Source organism: Ascaphus truei, chromosome 1 (assembly GCF_040206685.1).
Source record: "Ascaphus truei isolate aAscTru1 chromosome 1, aAscTru1.hap1, whole genome shotgun sequence".
NCBI classification, from domain to species: domain Eukaryota; kingdom Metazoa; phylum Chordata; class Amphibia; order Anura; family Ascaphidae; genus Ascaphus; species Ascaphus truei.
The window spans coordinates 132,919,410-132,944,226 of NC_134483.1; the positions used below are offsets into that span (position 1 = coordinate 132,919,410).

Here is a 24,817-nt window from a genome sequence, read left to right on the forward strand (position 1 = left end):
ACCCCGTGGACTCATGGCGAGTACAGTTATACGCGTGTACCAAAGTTTCTACATGACGACTCCATTCTGTTTTCTGCATTCCCTTCAGGGTTCCAAGCATGTCCAACAGGGTCCTGTTGAATCGTTCAGGTAAAGCATCTCCTTCAGGGTGGTACGGCGTCGTCCGAGATTTTGCGATGTTCAGCAATTTAAGTAATTCTCGGATCAGAGTACTCTCAAAATCTCGCCCTTGGTCGGAGTGAAGTCGGTTTGGAAGACCGTAGTGAACGAAGAACTTTTCCCATAGAACTTTCGCGACCGTGATAGCCTTCTGGTCTTTTGTGGGGAAGGCCTGTGCATAGCGGGTGTAATGGTCCGTGATGACCAGCACATTACCGATTCCTCGACTATCAGGTTCGATACACAGGAAGTCCATACACACCAGGTCCATTGGACCAGAACTCTTTAGATGGGCCATGGGAGCTGCTCGGGTAGGCAACGTCTTGCGTTGAACGCATCGGGAACAACGGCGGCAGTGTTGTTCCACCGCTTCCCGCATCTTGGGCCAGAAAAACCGGTCTCTGACTAGCCCAAAAGTCTTCTCTACCCCGAGATGCCCGTGGTCATCGTGTAGAGACTTCAACACCATATATCTCAAGTTTTGGGGTAGAACTAGTTGTCGCCTATCAGGGTGGTTATGATATTGGACTACCCTATAGAGCAAACAATTATCTATCTCGAACTTGTCCAACTCACGCATGAGTAACGCGACCAGATCTCGGGGAGCACTCTTCAATAGAGCAGTGTTCTTCCGCTGAACGGCTTGTCGGATTATGCTGATCACTGGGTCCCTCAATTGATAGTCTACTAAGTCTTTCCATCTTATGACTTTGTCCTGGGTTATGTTCATCCCTGCGGGGTCGCAGTAGGCAGCAGGGATCGCCTGCGACTGGCATCCTAACGAATCGGCAACTCTTAGTTCAGAGAATGCGACCTGATCATTGATGACGGCCGCTATACTACACATTGCTCGCATCCCAGGTCCAGGAATCTCTTCCCATTCATCCTCATCAGGGGTGGCACTCAATCCTGGTCGTCGTGATAGAGCATCGGCCCCAATGTTCAGAGGCCCTGGCTTGTACTTCAGGGAGAATCGGTAGTTACATAGTGTTGCCAGCCATCGGTGTCCGGCTGCATCCAATTTGGCGGAAGTATTGATATACGTGAGGGGGTTGTTATCGGTCCTTACCTCAAACGTAACACCATAGAGGTAATCGTGAAGTTTCTCCGTGATCGCCCATTTGAGAGCCAAGAACTCTAGCTTGTGCACCGGATATTTCTGCTCACTGGGTGTCAGACTGCGGCTGATGTAGGCTACAGGCCGAAGACCCTCGGGGTGTTTCTGATGAAGGACAGCGCCCAGTCCATTGAGACTGGCATCCACATGCAGGACATATGGTTGTTCTGGGTCAGCATATGCAAGCACTTGTGCTTCAGTCAGGCTTTTCTTCAAATTCAGGAAGGCCCGTTCACACTCAGGCGTCCACTTATCACCAAACGGTTGACGGGCCGACGTGGCCTTTCTCCCAGTATCTTCAGGGTATATCTTCAGCAAATTGTTCAGGGGTTTAGCTCGACTAGAGTACCCTTCCACGAACCGACGGTAATACCTGCAGAACCCGAGGAAGGATCGCAGTTCCGCGACATTATCGGGACGCGGCCAGTTCACCACCGCTTTTACTTTGGCTGGATCAGTAGCAATCCCTTGGGCAGACACGATGTGTCCCACGTAGGTCACTGAGGTGTGGCAAAACCTACACTTGTCGAGTGATAGCTTCAATCCTTCTTGGCCAAGACGATCTATCACCTTCAGTAGCCTCTCCTCGTGTTCTTCTAAGGTCTTCCCAAAGACAATGATATCGTCCAGGTAAACCAAGCACTCCCGAGGATTCATGTCCCCTATTGTTTTTTCCATCAACCGCTGGAAGGTAGCAGGGGCTCCGCATATACCTTGGGGCATACGCGTGAACTGGTAGAAGCCCAGGGGACAGACGAAGGCAGTCTTTTCCTGATCCTCTTCACTCATGGGTACCTGGTAGTACCCCGATCGCAAATCGAGCACACTAAACCATTGGCTCCCGTTCAGAGCGTTCAGGATCTCTTTAATACGAGGGAGATTGTATTGATCAGGTACCGTACGATTATTTAGGGTTCGATAATCGACGCACAATCTTACAGATCCATTCTTCTTCCTTACTACCACTATGGGTGATGCATAAGGACTCCGCGACTCCGTCAGTATTCCAGCGGTCTTCATCTCCTCCAGGACATCCCTTACATCGTCCACATCCCTGGGGGCGATACGACGAGAGCGTTCACGGAACGGAGTGGCGTCATTCAGCCTAATAGTGTGTTGGGCGCTGCGACTGCGGCCCACATCCATCTCGCTGGTAGAAAATACTGTTTTTCTTTCCTTCAGCTTGGCTGTCAGTCGATCCTTCCACTCGGTCGGCAGGGTCGAATCTCCGAAGTTGAAGTCCAGGTCGACTAACCACTCACCTACTGCAGCGGCGTTCACCTGGGGCGCGGGTTCCACCGGGCTGACGGGATATATACTGCCCAGACTTTGTCCTACATCGATGTCCATTGGAAATGGAGAGATGTTTTGGATATACACGTGGGTTCGGAGAGGAACTCGGGTCGTCCACTCTTTTACTTCAGGTATTACCCGATACCCTCTCTGGATCTCTTCCTCAGGATCACTCTCCAGAGAGAACAGATGATCGGTCTCCTCCCGATCCGGATAACAGCACCAGACGGCCATGCGTTTCACTCCCCCTGGTGAAATGGTCGTCAGTCCGCGTTGACGATTGTAGAGGTCCCCGTGACGCTCTAGGGCATATACTCGGTTGCACTCCTCTCTCAGTACAGGATCTAGGCGGGTATCGGCCATTGGCAATTCATTAGTCTCCTTCAAGTAGGCTCTGATGACAGCTCGTACTATATCCGTATTTGTCCCCAGGATGACCGGATACTGACACTGTCCTTGAGGTTTTGGGCACACCATTGCCTCCACACTCATGGGATGTTTCTTGCCGGTATTCAATTGAAGTATCTCCAGTTGAACGCTCACAATCCCATCGATGGGGTAATCTTCGTTGCTCAACCCCCTCACTTTCATATGTTCCGCCGACCGCAGGGGACAATGCTTCAGGTGCTGGTCGTAGAAGTGCCGGTATATTATGGTCACTTGAGACCCGGTGTCCAATAGAGCAGCAGCATAGACTCCCTCTACTACCACACGTACGATGGCCGAAGGGCCCACCTGACAGTAGCCATCTCCCCCTGGAGTTCCTTCGCCTGGGCTCAGGTCAGGAGGGGCTTCGGGAGGCGTGGGGGTAGCCTCGGTGGTTTTGGCTTCTGAGGTCTGCCTCTGACAGATCATAGTCCTGGCCGAGCTTCCTTTACGGAGCGTTTCCTTTTCTTGGGTGTCTCCATTAGGGCACTCTCTAGAGAAATGGCCTTTCTGTCCACAGGTATAGCAGACGACGTCTTTGAGGTCCAGTCGTCTTGGGTAGGTGGGGGAGGATCTCCCCGAAGCCTGCCCTTTCGTTGAGGGCGACTTGGGTGGCGCATCTTCCTCTTTGACAGGTGTCTTGGGCCGGCGAGCGGAGGCTCCCGGGGTGGCACTGGCCGGAGGATCTTTGGCTTTGGTGCCTGCATGCAGCTTGGTATAGGCCTCATGCCCTTTTACGATTCCCAGAATGTCCATAAAGGTAGGGGGAGGTCCCTCCTTTAGTGAGCACCTGATCATAATCACAATGTGATGCGTGGGGATGGCCCCTCGGAGGAACTGCTTGCGCCGATATTCGTCCATCTCTGAAGATAGGATGAGGCCGCAAGTTCGCAATTTCCACAGGACCAGCTGGATGCGTTGTAGGAAGTCGGACAGGTCTTCCTTCTCCTTCTGTCTGAGAGCGTAATACTTGAAACACAGCTCGCTCTCCTCTTCCTCCTTGCCATAGATCTGGACTAACAAGTCTACCATCTGGTGAGCAGAGAGATCAGGGTCTTGGTCACGCTGTGCACTGACCATGGTGGCCGCTGGGGGTCATAGACTTTCCAAGATTCTCTGCCGTCTGACCGTTTCAGAGCAGGGCCATTCGTCGATCACCTTGAGGGTGTGCTCCTTCCAAGAATCGATACTTTCTTCGCCTGTGGGGACAGGAACCGTCCCTGAGAACGCCTTCAATTTCCTATAATTTTGGGCTTGAGCGGACGTAGTTATCGCTTCCACTAGCTGCGGGAATGTCACTCCTAACAGGGAGCCGTCATTGTTGGAGCCACTGGCTATCGCTGCTCGCTGCCTGTTAGGGGTTGAGGTAGAACTGTTCACGGACCGGTTAGTAACCGGTGATGTTGCCGGACTGCCGGCCCAACTGGTGGCCCCTTGCCTAGCATCTGAAGAGAAGGTCACTCTGGGTAGGGATATATCTGATCGGATGGGTGTACTGGGGGCCATATCTCTGTCGTCCCAACCCTCATGTCTGGGGAGGGAAGTGACGTGAATGGAAACAGTTCCCGGGTAAATTAGAGGGCACCCGTGCGGCAAAGTCTCTGGTAGATACACTACTAGTGGGCCTCTATCAGGAAGTATAGCTTGTTCAGTGGCTAGCAATAGGGTATTCTCTTGCCGGTCAATGTCATAGTGCTTGCTGATGAGGCGGGCGTCCGCCAGACCAGGTAATGTCCTTACTGCGCTGCAGACAGTAAACATGGAGACATCAGCAGGCACTCCGTCTACGGCGACCACGTGTCGCAGAAGCTCTCCTAGCTTTTCGGCCCAGTCGGCCACTTGTTTTGGCGTGAGCGCAGACATGCTGACTGACAGGGTAACAGTACTACAAAGTGGGGCACCCCAGGACTCTCTCAGCAGCGCCTCCAAATGTAACGGGTATTCCCTATGAATACCGCCGCTACTACCTGCTGTGCAACCTGTGTGGCTCTCAGGAGCCTAAGCCTCCGCTCGGGGAACCTGGGGTACATACATATCATACATCTCTAGGTGCAACGCCTCCACCTGGGAGGGATCCCAACGGAGTGGGAGGAGGCCCTCACAGGAAACAACCACACAAAGCGAGTAAATGTAAAACAGGACTGGCTTTACTGCCTGGAAACACATATATCACGCAATAACATCATAACATCATCATGCGCCACGGCGGGCGCTAACCACACTGGGTGTCACGGCGGACACTAACCACACTAGGCGTCACGGCGGACGCTACCACCTCTAGGTGTCACGGCAGACGCTACCACCTCCAGGCGTCACGGCGGACGCTACCACCTCTAGGCGTCACGGCGGACGCTACCACCCACAATGTGACCCCACCCTATGTCCAGTAACCCCCACCCAAATGTCTCGTACTCCCAGAGTCAAATACCACTGTGCATATGTGTGTGTGTGACTGCGCAGCCACTATGTTTGGTGATAGGCCTGGTTGGTGCACGTGAGTTGCAGGTTACCTGCCCGGGCTCCAGCCACGGGTACCGCGATATCAATCCGCACGATCCGACGTTGTCCTCCACACCGCGTGGGTTGAAAGTCCAGCGCGAACAATGTCTCTCCTAGTCTTAGGGTCTTTGGTGGTGTTCTGAGCCCAGAACCCACCTCGCAGGGCCGCACGGCTTCCGCAATGTGTCCCTGTCTACTTGACCAAATAATGGGGCAGTGTCCCTATCTAGGGCCTGTCCCTAAGCTCCACAAGCTATTAGGTGGCTCAGGACCTAACTGGGATCTTGGGGGCTGCTGGCCTATGCAGAGGGTCACTGACCCCTGCATCCACCTCTTACCCCTAGCTGGTCCGGATCCTGACTGCCTGTGTGCTGCCAAAACCCCGCGAAATGTATCTAACTGGGAGCAGGGGAATCCGGCCTTCCGATTGGCTCCCTGGCGTCAGGTGTCTCTGCCCCTGTGCACCCTGGGGGGCTGTCCTTCCCGCCTTGCGTGTGCGCGAGCTGTTAGGGGCCTCTCGCGCTAGCTGGCCTCCTGCGCATGCGCGAGCTGACTTTCAATGGCGGCGCCCTGCTCCGCTAGCCGCCGGGACCCTAACGATGCGATCGCGGCCTCGGCAACCGGCCCGCTCGCGTCCCCGGCAACCGGCCCGCTCGCGTCCCCGGCAACCGCCCGACCGCTTCCCTAGCAACCGGCCGCAATACAACCACGCGCGGCAACGGGGAAGGAGGGGGTGAGTGCGCGAGGGGGGACCTGGCTACACTATTATGATTGGTTCCTGTGAGGGGCTCCTCCCACTACGCTGGGATCCCTCGCAGGTGGAGGCGCTGTACCGAGGCGAAAATTATACCACCCCAGGCTCCCAGAGGCGGAGGCTTAGGCCTACTGTGAGCCAACAGGTAACGGAAGTACCGGTAGTCTCTTTAGTCAGGGGGAAAGAGGGCTACATCAACATTACACTACCCACCCCCCTTGCATACCAAAGGGGCTAGTAAGGTATTACTTGGCATTTCTGTACTAACTCTTATTTCACATATAAGTGGGTGATACCTTTTTTAAATCAGTGTTTATTGTTTTCATTTTTGAGTGTTAACAATATTTAAATAAACATAAAATTCAGTGTGGCGTGTTTTATCAGTGCAACTGTGACAGGGCCTTAACCCCTGTCTAAAAAGGGCTCCAAATAGAAAGCCTGTATCTGGCTGATGAGTCCAGCAGGGAGCTAGTTAATTGCAGCTACACACAATTAGCCAGTCTCCACCTGGCTCATCAGTCAGATGTGTGTTGTGTCAGAGAAGGATCCAAGGGAACCAGACCCTTTATTCCAGGACACTGTGGAACCTGGATCCCGCCAGAGGGAGTACCATGGACACAAACCCAGATCCAGAGTGAGGGAAAAAGCCCCTCGGTACCTCTTTGGACTTTGGGTCAGAGATTGGTAAGAGGCCTGTCCGCCTAGCCCTGCAGATAGGGACTGGGAAGTGTGAGTTAGCCCTTACAAAAGGGATAGGCCTGTTTTGTTTATTTTGTATACTGCCTGAAAGCTGCATTGTTTGAAGATACAGGCTAAATAAAAACAATTGTTTATTTCCCCCAAATCAATGTCTCCCTGGTTATGCCTCTGCACTCTTCTCTTGGGCCTGGGACATAGTACAGTAGGACGTGCTGAGCCGTGCTGAGCCGCTTCCGCATGCGTGCGGAGACTCAGATATTTTGAGGAGACAGGCAAAGTCACGTGACCGCTCACATCCAATGGGAGCGAGGGACTAGCCCCGCCTCCCGCCACGCCTCCGTTCCGCCTCCACCACCCTATCGCCCTGGCCCGCCTCCGCCCCCAAGCGCGCTCACTGCCTCGCCTGCCAGGACACAAAAAGCTCCAGTTTGAGCAGGCGAGGCAGAGCAGGAGCGCGGATAAGCGCGGCCCGAGGCACCATGCCCGAGGCCTTACAGTACCTTTTTAAAGTTTCAACACACCCCTTGTGCTTCCTTTGTCTCCAACCTGTGGCCGGGCAGCCACGAGAGGTGGAACTCAATAGGCAAGGTTGATTCATTTCTGGTTTTAATTGGTTGTACCTGCAAGTGCAAGACGATCAGTCACAGGTGTTTTTGTCAAAACCTAAAATAGAATCCCTAGGTATAATATAATTGAAAAATTAAAAATTAAAAATAGATATACTATATATATATACTTTTTTTTAATTTATTTGAGATTACTTCATGGAATGAGTAGATATAGTGAACCACATTGAAAAAAATTTGATTTTATATTTAAAAAAACAAAAAAAACTCTGTACCTCGTGCACTATTTCAATCCTCCTTGCTTCCCAGCAGATATCTCCATCGGGTGGATTCCCCAGTGACCTTTGTTGTTTTGATTGTTGACTATGTACAGCTGCAGCGGCCGTTATTCTAACAAATCACGGCGCCATTTTTGTGCGCGCTGCTGTACTCCACGCGGCAGTAATGCCGCCAATCGCCCCAGGCACACGTGTTTATCGCGGTTGCTTTGTTTATATATATATATACTGTATATGTGTGTGTGTGTGCATTTCTGAAATTCGAGTGTTTTTCCTGTCTGGTTTTCAATGCTTATTAATGTATAAAGTAGAACATTTTGTGAAGAAAGAAAATGACACTCTCTTGATTACTATAGTTTTGATTCTCGCTCGGGTTTATTTTTTTATTTTTTTAACATATATTTTTTTTTATTAAGGATTTCGAATGTTCACATAAAGAATACAGAACATACAAAGTAGCATGTTTGGTTACAAAGATCACAGTGATGATAGGGATATCTACTCTTTGTGGAATTGGATATTTCAGGTGTAGATTTTGAATGATTCCAAATGTAAACCCTGCAAGGAGTAGTAGTAGAGTTAGTAGTAGAACATTCTCTAGTATTGCTAGAGGGATCTGCTTAGCAGTTTGCTGCAGGGAAATCCGGCATAGAATGAGTTCATGGATTTACCACATTCGCTTGCTGGCAGTTGCGCAGAGGACAACTTCTTGTATCATAACTCATGTGAAAAACATGTGAAGCACAACAATGCAAAGCCAATGTAACCCATTCAAAGAAATATCCCAGCTTTGACATGCCTGTATAAATAAGGTTGGGAGGATGAACTGACCACTGGATGGACTGCCAAACTCAACTATATTAAAACTATTGCTCACATGCTAAGCAAGTAGATTTTTTTTCCTCTTTTTTCTTTTCTTAAGAATACGATCATTTGTTTTGGAATGCTTACAGATTTGGGAATGACTCCCAAAGATAAGATCATTAATTATGCAACAAATATAAAATACTAAGTCTCCTTACGGACAGAAAAGGAAAACAATTTAAGCTCTTGTTTCTTGCTGTAGAAGCCCCGCTTCATCCAACACCGGAATGAATGGCATGCTTCTATTTCACGTAGCGTCTAATGTAAACCTTGTGAACAGCTAGCTATTTTTATGTTTCCCTAATTTAAGACAAATGCAGGAGCCTAAAACCAGGAGGGGGGGAGTGAGAGACGGAGAATGTCTCACTTGGAAGAGAACCTGAAAACCTGCAGAACTTGAAAACGGCAGAAATCTTTTGGGAGCCCTGTAAATAAACATGCACACAAAGTCTAAATGGCGGAAAGAGAGCGCGTTGGTTCTTTCAGGACTCCTTTTGACCTTTCAGCATCGGGGGTATTTTCTTAAAAGATGCTTTTAATTACACGATCATAATATACATTTCCAACTCGGCAAAAGAAATAGTTTCAATTGAAACCACATCCTTGTTTGTGTAAACTGAGTAGACTGCGGCATTGTGCTATGGGCTGTTTTATATACTGTATGTGTGTGCACCATTAATAATATCATTCTGTTCATGATTACTGTTTTGTCCATACAGCAATTTGCAAGGTGTAAAAGCATACAGCATAGAACGGGTTATTGTTGTTGGTCTAGTCGTGTAACGATAATGCTCAGACTTTTGTGCTTAGAAATGTACATTATTATGCCGCTGTAAAAATGTATAATTATATTTTTTGTACACTATTCAAAAGGTTCACAAAATCCGATAAAGCCTAATATTAGTGTAACGGGTCCCCCCCCCCCCCCCCAATCGCAGATTATACTGTGTGGGTGCAGGAACATATATGGTTACGCGGTATTTGGTGCTATACCTGTTGGCTCACAGGAGGGCTGAGCTTCCGCCACGGGGAACCTGGGGCAATTATACTAGGAATACTACTTACATTCGATGCAGCGCCTCCACCTGCGATGGCTCCCACCAGAGGGGGAGTGGTTCCTCGCAGGACAACTCAATAATCATATACACGTGAAGTATAATAACTAAGGACTTTACTACATGCAAGAATAACATATCACATGCATAATATAACCTGTGTCCCTCTCTAGAGGAGACACCTACTGCGTCGCGCAGGACGCTTCCCCAACACCAAGTGAGCCCACCCAGTGTCCAAGGAAACCCCACCCAATGTCCCGCACTCTTGCAGAGAGTCAATGGGTGACTGCGCAGTCACTAGTTAGCCCGGTGGTGCACTTAGGAATGTGTGATACCTGCCGAGCACTCCGGTGCTCGGGTCAGCAACGCTTCACAAAGGATCAGTTGGCGATGACTCCTTCAACCCTCCAACCGAACTTCTGCACGTGGACCGCTAGAGCGATCCCACTCCGGAACAGTCTCTGTGGACCCCAACGTGGGTCCAACCGCTTCACGGGAACAGCAATCTTCACTGTGTCCCTATCTTCCTAAGGGGGCACGTGCTACACTATAGGCCGTCCCTATAGTACAGCAACCTGTAGTGGCTTGGGGAACTCCTATGGGCCTACAGGGGTTAAGGACCTGTCCCACTCCCCTAACTACCCAAGTCCCTTGAGCCTCACTAAACGCTGACAGCCAACATGCTGCGCAACAAGGTGCCTGCCTGCCAGACCTCACATCACTGACCGCTGTGACCCTGACAAGGCAGCACTCTAAACTAAGGGCAGCGTCCCTATCTTGGGCCTCCCTCAGTAATTAACCCACTACCCTAGTGGGGGGTTGGGGCCTAACTGGGGTGTGGGTACCTATAGGGCCGCAGGAGCTGTACTCGCTCCCCGCGCCCTGCCTTCCCTCACAGCTCCCCTGCTCCAACGGATTAACTTGAGTGACAGGGTCTCTCTCACTAGAGCAGTCCCTGGCAACACTCTCTCTATCAGAGTAACTAACTACCTCAGACCCTGGGGGTGCTGGCCTAGTACAGCGAGTCCTGGACTCCTGTACCCTACCTCCTTCCTTGGGCTGCTCCGGTCTCTGACTGCTGGCTAACGTGCTGTAAGCCCGCCAAATGTATCTCTTCTCCAGGGGCTTCCTAAGCCCTATTGGCTCCCTGGTGTCACGTGGGGCATACAGAGGCTCATGGGATCTGTAGTCCCAGCTCAGAGCCTTCCCTGAATGGCTAGGGGTTCGTGGGCTTTTCCCTACCTCTCCTGCGCCTGCGCAAGCTGTCCTGGGCTGCCTCAACCTTCCCTGGTCTAGCCCTGCTCCCGCGCGAGCTATCTGGGGGCCTTTCGCGCTATCGCGTCCCTGCGCATGCGCAACCCGCAGCGCAATGGCGGCGCCCTGCTTCACCGGCCGCCGGGACCTTAGAGACGCGACCGCGGCCTTAGCAACGGCCCGATCGCGTCCCCGGCAACCGGCCGCAGGCAGGGGAAGCCGCGCTGCTCCCTGCTCCAGCCCCCACCCTTGGAAACAGCCGTCGGGTCTTTCGGCACCCGCGATCGCGCTGTAACAGGGGAGGGGGGTCTCCAGGAGCCACGAGAGCGCCAGGCTACATTAGTAATAACTATGCTGCAGCTTTATCCAATCAATCTGATGTTTAGATCCGAGGTTTTCGTCCTACATTCTGTGCAACACTGGGGTTCAGAGAAATGTTACATGGGGTTCCCCAAGTCCAAATCTGCTAATGGCTGACATGTCATTCTTCAAGACACAATAGTTTTTAATTGCCATATTTATTATTGTCATGATTCAAAGGTTATTAAATGGTATACCATATTGTAATATTGTAAATGATACATAATAAAGAAAGCTGTTAGTTTTGTTATAAAATATAAGCCCTACTACTGCAATAGTACTGTTACATACATAGGAGTTCCACAGAGTCACAATAATATCAAGGGTTTCAAGGGGTTCCACTGAGTCACTGTATATTTGTGCAGGGTTCTCTAGGTCTTAAATGGGCTCTTGCCTGTGTTTTCTTTTGTGTTCTAATAAATGCAGTTCTTTACATTTATGGCAATGCAGTTATCTAAGCGGCTGATCGAGCCATTCTACCATGATCGTTCGACGACTGAAGATCCTACTATGCAGAGTTAACAATATGGCTGCCTATTTCAAAAGAGGAAGTGCCATGGTTTTCTAAATGGTTGCTATAGCAACCACAGGACGCTTATTACGTTAAAAATCATTAAAAAGGGTGTAAAGAGTGAAAATAAATTCAGTAAATATTATCTAATAAAACACAATTGGTTTATTTTAAAAAAAATGAAAAAACTTTTTTCAAATGTAATGATTCTTTGACAAGTTGAAAACCACAGACACATTATTTTATATTTTAAATGAATATGAAATTAATGATTTGTACAAATAATGAAATAAAATGATTTACCCAAGTTAATGTAAAAAGTTAGCATGGGTTCTCGAACCAGGACCTCCCACCCTAGACCCCAGTTCTATCTATAGGGCTACTTCCGCTATTCACATGCTTTTCCCCCCTAAAGTGGGATATTTTTGTCCAATGCAACTTCCCTCTCAGTTACCCGAGAATCTGAATTTACAGGTACATTCAATTCTGTAAGCAGAGGAAGCTAATTGTACAAAATTCTGTCTTCAAAACTGTTGGTGAAAACTTCTTTAGCGGCACCTACCACAAAGGCAAAATTAAGTGGCAGTGAATGGAGTTGGTGGGATCAGAAGTCAGTGGTGACGGAAGTGACGTCACTGCTGGCAGAAGAGGCCATCAGTGTAACGCTTGCGCTCACCACGAACAAGGCAGATCTTGGTACTGAGGTGGGAAAGTATAGAACTGCGCACCCACAGCAGCGGAGGCACGCCTGGAGGGTGGATAGTCAAGATCGCCGGGTCTGGGTTGGAGAGAGTGGGTTAGTCTTGATACTTGCCAAGGTCGTATGTAGGTGCCAGGAGAATAGTCAGAGTCTGAGGTGCCGAGGTCAAGGGTTGGAGCCAGTAGAGAAGTAGATTGTCCATTTGTCGTGGTCAGGTATGGAGAAGGTCGGAAGGTCTGAGATAAGCCGTAGTCAATGATCCAGAGCAGGGTCCAAAGTCTAGCCGGGTCGGTACACAGGGAGGCAAGCAGCAACAAGGTTAAAGGCACAGAGAACACAAGGCAGAGGCAAAGACATGGGAACTCAAGGCTACCAATAACTATGCTCAGCCAAAGAGGAAGTGACAGAGCTGAGCATATATAGTAACAGGAGTCCAATGAGAGAAGGGGGTGGAGCGGAGGAGCGGCCTCTGCGGAGGCAGATATAGGCTGAGAGAAGCAGGAGACAGGTGAGGAAGATGTTAGTGTTGACGCACAGCTGGGGAGCGGTGCACGCTTCCGGGCAGCTTCTGGGGAGGGGGAGAGTCAGGGGGAGAGTCAGGAGAGAGGGGGGGCAGGACCCTAAGAATAACAGACACACAGACTGACACACACACACACTGTCTGACACACACACACACACACACACACACACACACACACACACACACTGATTGGCACACACAAAACTACACACACACACTGACTGACACGCACACACTCCAAAAGACTGTTCATGGTCCCAAGGCTCAACAAAGTATACGGCCGCTCCTCCTTCTCTTACCGTGCACCCCAAAACTGGAACAACCTACCAGAGACTCTCACATCCACCACCAGTTCTTTCAAAACTAAAGCTGTCTCACATTTTAATCTGCTCTGTAACTGTTACATACGCCTATAACCTATATTATCTTTAACTGTGCATGCAATGTCTTGTATATAATGTACTTAATGTCATTATGTATTTGTCATCATAACCCTGTGCCCAGGACATACTTGAAAACGAGAGGTAACTCTCAATGTATTACTTCCTGGTAAAACATTTTTATAAATAAATAAAAAATAAATAAAACACACACACTGACTGGCACACACACACACACTGACTGACAAACAGATACATACAAGGAATTCAGTTACTATAAATATAGAAGTGCAAATAGCTAAAATATGCTTTCTAAGTTAAACTTTTTTGCGTTTTGGCACCGATTGTGTTTTGATTAATTAAAAACATCACCATTACAATTTCTGTGACAAATTCGTGACAAAGAAGTTTCACTTAAAATGCGCGTGCTCGGCTCACACTATTTTTTTTCAATTTAAACTTTATTAGGCGTTATGCAGAAAATTATAATGATTATAGAGAGATATCAGAAGCCACGTTAATCTTTATAGACAATAGAATGATTTTATACTGTAATGCAAAATCCTAACATCTTTTAATTTTACCTCTCTTTTCAGTGGATGATACAGTGGTCGTTATTCCCTACGGAAGCAGGCACATCCGGCTAGTGCTTAAAGGACCAGATCATTTGTGTAAGTAGGATATACTGTAGTTATGTTTGCCTGGTAATAAGTCCAATTCCAGACTGATGTACAAACTCGACATTAAGGATTTTCCTGTCAGAGGAGAAAGGAATGTAGTTTGTTGAAGACCCCCACGGGTGGCAAAGTGTTGACATACAGTCTGTAGGTGTTTATTTCACTATTTGTGTATTTTACAAATATGTATTGTCATTTGATTTTGCATGTATTTTCATCTGGGCTGTTAAGTAAGTGTGTAATTGATATCTAAAATGCACCTGTTTGATTGAATTAAATGTGTTTTAATCCGCTAAGGATATACATCCTATTACCAGCTTCCTCAAGCCTTCTATAGCATGTGATTTATTATCTGTTGGTTATGTTGCATGCATGCTGTTACATATATTCTAAGCAGTGTTGTGTACAACATTTTAAGGCCTTATCGACAAGATTCTGTTAAGCAACTTAATGTGACGCTAACCTACAGTAATGTAACGTGACCTTAGGCCTTACTGCATATCTTCAAAGGCCAATAATGTACTGTAACATTACATTATGTTTTCTCCTGGAAGAAGCATTGCATTAACTATAACAGCTGTTAATGATAATGAGATTCAAAAGAGGCGTTTACCCTAACATTGTATATCTACTAAAGTCCGTTAAAGTTAAGGCAGGGACTTAATTTTACGTTAGGGAAGTCCTACCTAAACGTGGCGTTACTTCTATCCAGACCTTGAAAATGGCTTTTGTAGTGGTGGTGGAAGTACAGTATCCCTCCACGGGTTATATAGAGCAGGGGTGTCCCCCGCACCAAGGAGCCGGCGTCAGATTATGCCGTGGGTCATGTGACGTCACATCACGTGACCCCACCCGCGGCATTTGACGCACATTGTCATGGCGACCCTTCACGTCACATGACCCCGCGGCGACATTGCCATGGTGACGCGTCACTGAAGAGCCAGCAGGTAAGGGAGTTACAGAGGGCTCACGCCTCCCCTGGCGTTTAATTGAAATGCCTTGGAGAAGAGCGCCGCGGTTACAGAGGCCCCTAGAAATTCTTGCACGCCCCCCAGTTTGTGCACCCCTGATATAGAGGACTGTTTTGGGAGGTATGCATGTCCATGGGTACTCCTCCTCCCTTGAAGTCACGTTATTGGAAAGATAATGCAATGTTGCACTACAATAACATGACGTTAAGGCTATGCTATGCTAATGACATACACCTGCTGTTGTTGTTGCATACATTTATGCTTGAGGATTCGCATTAACCTGAGGGAAAATAGCATCCGTTTTAGGTAACGTTATGAGCACTGATTTACCAGAGCTTTGAGGATCCGGCCATACATGTAATTTGCATTCAAAAGAATATTCTGCACATTCTTAGAATAGCTTCTGCACAAGCTGATAGAGGATATAAACATTTTAAAAATACTTCTCTGCCCCTTTGTAAGAGATAAAAAGCAAATACAAAAACCCTGTACTCCCAAATGGACTTCCTACAGTACTGTAAGTCTTTTAACAAAGGAGTAATTTAGTTGCATCTTTGATCAAAAAATTATTTACACCTGCTAACCCCGTCAAGGTAAACATCACCTCAGCAGGTATATACAGTAAATATATATGTAACCCTCCCTGCCCGCCTTCTAGTGAGTCTACTGTATATCGGGTTACTGCATGTAGCTACTCCATATAGGTTACCTTGGCTCAGGGTGCTAGATTCAGGCAGCTGGGCGATGAGGTAGCAAGGTTGTAGAATAATGGGCACCAGGAACTTTTGTCATACAACAGTGTTTTATTCAGATCCCCAGACATGGGAACTATTCACATTTCGAGATGTTGTACGATTTTATATTAAATATGCAGGACTATGTTTTTTTTTTTTGTTTGTTTGTTTTTTATCAGTAAACACTCTGACCACTATAAAGGAGGTATAAGAACTTAGTTTCTTTCGTGTGTTGGACCCAGCCTCACTGCTATAACCCCATTTACTCTTGGCCCATACGGGTGTCCGGGTGTGTCCTTTGTAAGTGACCAATACACATTTGGCCTGTTTGGGAACTGCCACTTCCTTACAGACTGAGAGGAATGTTAATACAAATGCGTGGTTTGAGCTGATCCGCTGACACCCTTGACTTGAGGCCCTCTGTGGCATACCGATTTCCTATTTGTTAGCTATTTTGGACTCCTTTAGCCTTTTGTTGGGATCCTAACTAACAGGGGCACTGTCCCTATCAACAACACAATACGATAGGAGGACCTGGTCAGTAATATCACTTTAAGAACATACCTATCTACCCTCCCTGGGGCTCCACTCCTCTTGTCCTCCGGGAACCTAAACTTCTCAAACCTTCCCCTTCTCTAATATAATCTCTGTGACGTCATGATACCATGGCAAAACAGGGCAGGGCCTGATACACTGCAACTTCTAGTAACCCTTTAGGAGGGGGGGGGGGGTTACATTCTCCCCAAATGAAACTCAATGTTGCCCCTAACATTTCATAGGTCCACACATATACATTTGGTTATATACAGTCTGTTTCACACTTAACCATATTCAAAACGTATGCATTTAACGTTATCCAGATAGCTTCGCTAAACACACACTGAGCGTACAGCAAGTGCTTACTTTATTTTGTAATATCGCATCCCATATTTCAATGGGCATATAGAAAATGGCAACAGGAACTAGACACAGTATCTGTCTGCTCCCAGAGGCAATGGGTCAGAACTCACATATATAGAAAGCATAAACATTGGCATATTAACACCTGACCCAGCAGGGGTCAGATATTCTCTAGCTTACAGATGGATAGTAAACCCCAGTCTACCAGTAATGGTCTGGATCAGGCTTTCTAACCATACCACCCTTTTCATCAGGTAATTTTACATAGTGAAGCCATTTAGCCCCCTTGTTGTCTATATATTCCACCTGGTGTTTGTAAATGCTCCAACCAATCTGCCATATGTAACTATTTTATCTACCCTATCCTGATTTGCTGTAAGCAGGACATGCCCATACAGAGTAATGTGAGCCTTAACTTTATATTGTAATTAGCGATTCCTGAACATATCTACTATATCCATAGTGTACGCAGGAACATAGACGTGTTCATAACCTCAGGTCTCTTTGATCCGATCAGGGATCATGCGAGCAGTCCAACTCAGCAGTGTTAGCTTATGGCACATCGGAGCAACAGGTAGAACCCAGAATAAGGCTTCTGTTTGGGAAGTTCAGCTCCCAGCTCAGCGATGTACATATCCCATTGTACATCGTCACTGAAAAATAACTGATCATCTAGTTCCTCAGTGTGCCATATATAGGCCTGATTTTCCTCCTCAGAGTTCATAGAGCCCCCTGCCCACCATTGTCCGTACCCCGTGAGCCAGACACCATTTGTATAATGCCAACTTGTGGGCAGCACCCTGCAGGCAAATCCATGCTGACGTGGGACTTCCTCTGCAGGGGTCGCTCCACTCGTATCAGACCAGGAAGCTAACCCACAGGGCTGAGGCAGGATATGGAGACTGGCCAAAGGCTTTGGGACGGAATCCTGATAAGGATAGTATAGTCTGGGTCATTGGCAGAGATCAAGGCAGGTGGCAAAGGTTCATAGTCTGGATCAAAAGAAGAGATCAAGGCTAGTCCAGAGAAACGGTTACCAATGTGGGCTTCAGGTGAACAGACACCTTGCTTTGGAAATGGCTGTTAGCAAATTTCTGCTACTTAAAGGCCTTGGGTAGGTGTAGCCAATGTCCAGACTCCATCTTTGTTTCGGGCAATATGAGACCACTTTCTGTCTTCGGCCATCTTAGCTCATGGCGAACAACGACTGTTTTCACCTATGTTGGTAGAGGGGAAGAATATAAGTAAAACTTACTGATGTGCCTTAGCCAAAGGAGGATGGCCGCGACGGCGGAGCCTTACAGTTACAAGCTTTGGAACTGCACAAGTTTCTTTATCTGGTATGGCAAAAATAGAAAATCATGAGGTGTGTATATATACATATAGAGAGATTGTGGAGAGATTGTACAGTGGTGTGAAAAAGAATTCTATGGACATAATAACAATCATCTATTCCTTAGTAGGTCTAAAAATTAGGTAAATACAACCTCAGATGAACAACAACACATGACATATTTCACTGTGTCATGATTTATTTAACAAAAATAAAGCCAAAATGGAGAAGCCATGTGTGAAAAACTAAGTATACCTTATTCAATAGCTTGTAGAACCACCTTTAGCAGCAATAACCTTGAAGTAATCGTTTTCTGTATGACTTTATCAGTCTCTCACATCGTTGTGGAGGAATTTTGGCCCACTCTTCTTTACAATGTACTTCAGTTCATTGAGGTTTGTGGGCATTTGTTTATGCACAGCTCTCTTAAGGTCCAGCCACAGCATTTCAGTCGGGTTGAGGTCTGTACTTTGAATGGGCCATTGCAACACCTTGATTCTTTTCTTTTTCAGCCATTCTGTTGTAGATTTGCTGGTGTGCTTGGGATCATTGTCTTGTTGCAAGGCCCAATTTCGGCCAAGGTTTAGCTGTCGGAATGATGGCCTCACATTTGACTCTAGAATACTTTGGTATACAGAGGAGTTCATGGTCGACTCAATGACTGCAAGGTTCCCAGGTCCTGTGGCTGCAAAACAAGCCCAAATCATCACCGCTCCACCACTGTGCTTGACAGTTGGTATGAGGTGTTTGTGCTGATCTGCTGTGTTTGGTTTTCGCCAAACGTGGCGCTGTGCATTATGGCCAAACATCTCCACTTTGGTCTCGTCTGTCCAAAGGACATTGTTCCAGAAGACTTGTGGTTTGTTCAGATGCAACTTTGCAAACCTAAGCTGTGCTGCCATTTTCTTTTTAGAGAGAAGAGGCTTTCTCCTAGCAACCCTTCCAAACAAACCAGACTTGTTAAGTCTTTTTCTAATTGTACTGCCATGAACTTTAACATTTAACATGCTAACTGAGGCCTGTAGAGTCTGAGATGTAACACTTGGTTTTTTTTTGCAATTTCTCTGAGCATTGCACGGTCTGACCTTAGGGTGAATTTGCTGGGACGTCCACTCCTGGGAAGATTGGCAACTGTCTTGAATGTTTTCCACTTTTAAATAATCTTTCCCACTGTAGAATGATGGACTTTAAATTGTTTGGAAATGGCCTTATAACCCTTCCCAGATTGATGGGCAGCAACAATTGCTTCTCTAAGATCATTGCTGATGTCTTTCCTCCTTGGCATTGTGTTAACACACAGCTGAATGCTCCAGACCAGCAAACTGCTAAAACTTCAGCTTTTATAGGGGTGGTCACACTTGCTGATGATCAATTAATCAAGGTCATTTGAATAGCAGCACCTGTCTGCTACTTAGCATCTTAATTCCTGTGGAAGGAGTAAGGGTGCACTTAGTTTTTCACACAAAGCTTCTCCATTTTGGCTTTATTTTTGTTAAATAAATCATGACATGGTGTAATATGTCATGTGTTGTTGTTCATCTGAGGTTGTATTTACCTTTTTTTAAGACCTGCTAAGGAACAGATGATTGTTATTATGTCCTGATATGTAAAACCATAGAATTCAAAGAGGGTGTACTTTCTTTTTCACACCAATGTATCTAGTTACAATGGATATGGAGAGAATGTCATATATTATGATATGCTGACATTCACTATATCGTAATTGATCACTAGATACTATCTCACTACAATACTGTTGGGTCAATAAAACGGATAGTACTGCCTAATTGTTTTCCCTCACTCGTTATTTTACTATCTTGGAGGTTGAGATACCAGCACATATTTATTGCAAACCCTCAATGAAAACACGGGATCCTCAAGTCCCTGTCAGCACTCATGGGGGATGAAATATTTTGAGATCTTGCTGTGTAGGTAAATAATAAGTGTAGAATGCGGGCTGCTATCAACTATGAGATCCACAGGAGTAAAGATAGATTTATTGAAAGATAAACTGTACGCTGCATGAGAGAAATTCTTCTAGATGAACCAAAACCTGAATGGAAAAACGATATTCTCTGAGCCATTGGTGGTGCGAGTGAAACCTTTCTGCCACATTTCTGGTGGGAAGGAAATGACTTGTGGAAAACAGAAAGGAAATCATAAACCTCGGGGGGATGAATGCCATATGGAACTTAGCCGTATCTGGCACGTCATTATGAATCCTGGTAGGTGACAATGTTGTTCTGCAGACTATTTAGCGCTGATTTTTCCCATGATTGCCTACAATGGGAAACAAAATCACTAATGGGCAGACAATTGACCTGTACTGAATGTCCTCCTGTAAGAATGGATGCCATAAAGCAAAGTGGATGACAGGGACAAGGGGAGCTGTTACTGGTAACGTGATGCTGGAACGACTTGAACTCCATTAGTCTTTCTGGCAGTGAATGAATTTAAGTACGGTATATCTGTTAATGGCAGCTGTTAGATTTATGCATTCATTCCGATTTGGCATTCTGGAATAGAACATTTTGGAGGGATCAGCACCTTATAATCACTCCCGCCCGTCAGATAGCTGTAAGGGAAAGCTAAATATCTCCTCAAACTACAGTACATACAGTACAGCTAAATACTATGTACTTTGTAGCCAGAGACTGAAACATTAAAGAAATCACTGAGCACTTTGCATAACCATGACATATTTTGCTGATTCCATAATTTTAATTGTAAACAATGTAATTACATCTGTAATGCTTGCTATTATAATTTATTTTGGGGGTTGGAAAATATGGTGCCACGGAAAAGTGAAGTTGGGGATGAAGTGCAAAGAAATATTAAGTTAACGCATGCTACACGACAAGGTAATACTGTAATATGGAGATTCTTGCTCAAGAAGCATGCAATATAAGGTCTTAGTGTTAGGGACGGACACTGTTCCATTTTATACTGGAGAACAGGGGTCTACGCTGTGACAAAAAAAAGTCGTTTAAGAGATGTTTCATTTTCAATGAATTTTGTGTACCCCCTAAAACTTTGTTGTCAAAATAAAAAATGTCATTAAAAAAAGTCATATAAGGTTGAGAAATATTATTGCAAGCAGGGTTAGGCAGGGAAAAGAAAATCCTTCAGCATACTTTCCTTAGTTATTGATTATCCCTGGATTCAACAGTCCACTTTCTGTAAATTGAGTACCCAGCACAAACTATATTGAAGTATTGAAAAATGTACTGTAGGTTCAGTTAGACACTTGACTTGAAACAAAGGTTGGGTGAACATTGTAACTACCTTTGCAAATCGGCATGTTATATTGTATAATAATGCTGTTACATAGTAGATTAGGTTGAAAAAATACATACGTCCATCAAGCTCAACCTATGCTAAATTTAGACAACAGATACTTTATCCTATATCTATACTTCCTTATTGATCCAGAGGAAGGCAAACAAAAAAACCCAGTCATATCATTCAATGATATCTCATAAGGGGAAAAATAAATTCCTTCCTGACTCCAAGAATTGTCAATCAGATTATTCCCTGGATCAACATTATTCCCATGTTTACTTACTTGGTATATCCCTGTATCATTTCCTTTCTAAAAATATGTCTAACCCTTTTTTTTTTTTTTAAACAAATCTTTTGTATCTGCCATCACAGTCTCCATGGGTAATGAATTCCACATTTTAACTGCCCTTACTGTAAAGAACTCTTTCCTTTGTTGCTGGTGAAATCTCCTTTCCTCCAACCTTAAAAGATGACCCCAAGTCCTTTGTACAGTCCTTGGGATGAATAGTTCTTTTGAAAGCTCCCTGTACTGTCCCCGAATATATTTGCATATAGTTATCATATCCCCTCTTAGACGCCTCTTTTCTAATGTAAATAAATCTAATTTAGCTAGCCTCTCTTCATAAATTAGATTTTCCATCCCCTTTATTAGTTTGGTGACTCTTCTCTGCACTCTCTCTAGTCCCATGATGTATTTTCTAAGGAGTGGTGCCCAAAATTGGGCCTCTCCTGGTTGTTTCCTCAATAATTTGGGTCATATAATTATCTTTAAGCACCACAAAAACAGTTTCCTTTTGTTGTAATGCTAATCTCATTGCCCCAGTCTATGTCTGGATAATTAAAATCACCCATTATGCAAACATGACCCAGTTTTGATGCCTTCTCCATTTGCAAAAGTATTTTAGCTTCCTCAATCTCACAGATATTTGGTGGTTTATAGCATATCCCTACAAACATTTTCTTTATACTTTTATCTTCACCGCTAATTTTTATCGACAAGGTCTCTACATTTTCATCATTCCCTTCATAGACATCATCCCTTATAATAGGTTTTAGATCCGGTTTAACAAATAAGCATACTTCCATTTTCTTGATCCTTCCGAAAAAGGGAACAACCCTCTAAATTAACTGCCCAGTCTTGAGTTTCATCCCACCATGTTTCAGTAATGCCTATGATATCATACTGCTCCCTTGAAGCTATTAATTCAAGCTCCCCCAAGTGTATCTATATATATGCTTATTTTGTGTGGCTCTCTCACTTAAACATATACCTATGGACATTAGGCATATGGTAGCGAGGGTGTAAGTTTAGTATTGAAAGTGTTTCAGTAATGTATTATTGGTCTCAGTTTTCTAAGATGGAAAACTGTTAGACACTTACCTGCAGCCATGTTTGGTGTATTTTTATTGCAGCATGTTAACTTTCGCAGTGTTAATTGTAAAAGGCAATATATTTCTAAAAAATTTGATATTTGTATTTTGTATTTGTATATGGCTGGTCCCTTTTGTCTGGCCTTTCATCTACTGTAAATCGCTGTGCTTTGGTTATGATCTTGTTATTTTCAGTTATGAAATCCAGAGAAGAACGCATATCAAACTATAGGCCTACAGTAGCTAAAGATAACTTTATCCTATTTCTAAAATAAATAAATAAATAAAATCCCTTTATAATTCCCAACCTTATTGAATGAACGTATAATGTGTGTGAAATGCATTACTCATTGCGCTATAATGTAAGTCACTGTCTCTTGTGATTCTTTCTAATGTAATGGCTTAAGAGACTAGAAACACTCATTTGTTACTTAATATTGCAAAAGATTTCAATATTGAGAACATTACTTTCTTACATAGCACTGAAAGTGTATGCCGCGCTGTGCATATCATTTGGCAGGCACATCTAATTTTTGGTGCCGGAGGCACCGGGAGATTAAGTAACTTGCCCAAGGTCAGAAGGAGCTGACACCAGGCTCCGACGTGTGTCAGTGACTCCACACACTGAGCCACTCCTTTAGCTCTATATTACAGTAAATTGATATTGGATTGCTCCTCTTGTGACACATACTTAACAAAACATCAGCTGTGGTGGTGCATAACATAACATTTACATCATAGATGGGTGGACTCTCTGAGCATCTACCAAAATATTTACTATTTAAAACTAAAAGGAGGAATGTCAGCCTTTAGAATCTGGGTACAGGAGTTGTTCTGTGAATTCCCTGGAGTTGGTTTTCTCCCTTTGTAGTTTATATATCTCTTCAGAGGCAACTGAAGAGAGAGCTGCACAGAGAGAGCCGCCTCTCCCGGCGCATATCTCTCCAGTTATCAAAAGTTTTTAATCTAAAATGTAATACTAGTTTAGATGAGCAGGGGGTCTCTGGAGCAGGACTGCGTTGATTTGAGGTCCGAGGACCCCTTGCTTCCTGAGATACAGGCCCCGTTATGGGGTGCCGGTATCTCCTATGCATGTTATTCCCACGGTCACGTGACGCGGGACATTTAAATCCATAGGAGATACCTGCACCCCATAACAGGCCCGTATCTCGAGGGGGTTGATGAAGGGGGTAGTAATCCCAGGGTGGGGGATTAGGCCTGCCTGGAAGGTTGCGGGAGGAGTTAACCCTTCACTACCATAGCGGTAGGAACCGCTATGGTAATGAAGGGGTTACCCTGGCCCGATACCCCCCGGTAGGCCTAAACATCCATCCTTGGGGCTACTACTTCTTCACCCAATCCCTCTATCCCCAAGAAAAAATAAACACAACAACCCTACTACCCACCTCCTCTACCCCAACAACCCTCCCCCCCCCCCAAACACATACAGCATAGTAATGGGCCAAATTACTATTATCCACATATGGCTAATAGTGCATTTGCTTATTATAAAATCAAACATTAGCCAGCTAGCATTAATAAAGTAAATAATGCGTTCAACTTACCCCTACCATCATGAAGAGCATCCTCGTCAGCATACTGCAGGTCCATGTCCTCTGATGCCAGCAAGAATACAAGAAAAAATACAATCTAATGGCCCCTAACCCCTTAATCACCTTAGCGGTTAGCAACTGCTATATTCTCCCCTGCTACCCTCCCAGGATGCCAAACCATCCACCCTGGGACCTCTATACCCATCCTGTACCCATTGATTAGCATGGTGGTACATCATACATGATAAGCCACTATACCAGTCAATAGTCACCCTAATAAAAAAGCATGAATGCCAAAAAAACACAATAATAAACGATATACACAAGCACCTTAGCACCCCAATTTAAGAAATAAAAGCACTAGCCAACCAATTAAATCAATAAAAGCACAGCCAACCAATTTAAGAAATAAAAGCACTAGCCAACCAATCAATTCAAGAAATAAAAGCACTAACCAACAAAACAATTAATGAATATAAAAGCAGTAGCCAACAAAACAAATAATTAATTTAAAATGCTAACCAATTCTAAAATGTACTAAAAACAAGCAATCCAAAT

General features: G+C 45.5%; 1 protein-coding gene across 3 annotated transcripts in view; it reads left to right on the forward strand.

The window, feature by feature from the left end:
- ADAMTSL1 (ADAMTS like 1) overlaps window positions 1-24,817 on the forward strand; it is a 943,111-nt gene that overhangs the window by 741,764 nt on the left and 176,530 nt on the right. For all 3 annotated transcript variants that reach the window (XM_075594935.1, XM_075594947.1, XM_075594940.1), the window contains one exon: window positions 14,035-14,109. In XM_075594935.1, coding sequence (XP_075451050.1) covers window positions 14,035-14,109 — 75 coding nt within the window. The remainder of the gene's footprint in view (window positions 1-14,034; window positions 14,110-24,817) is intronic.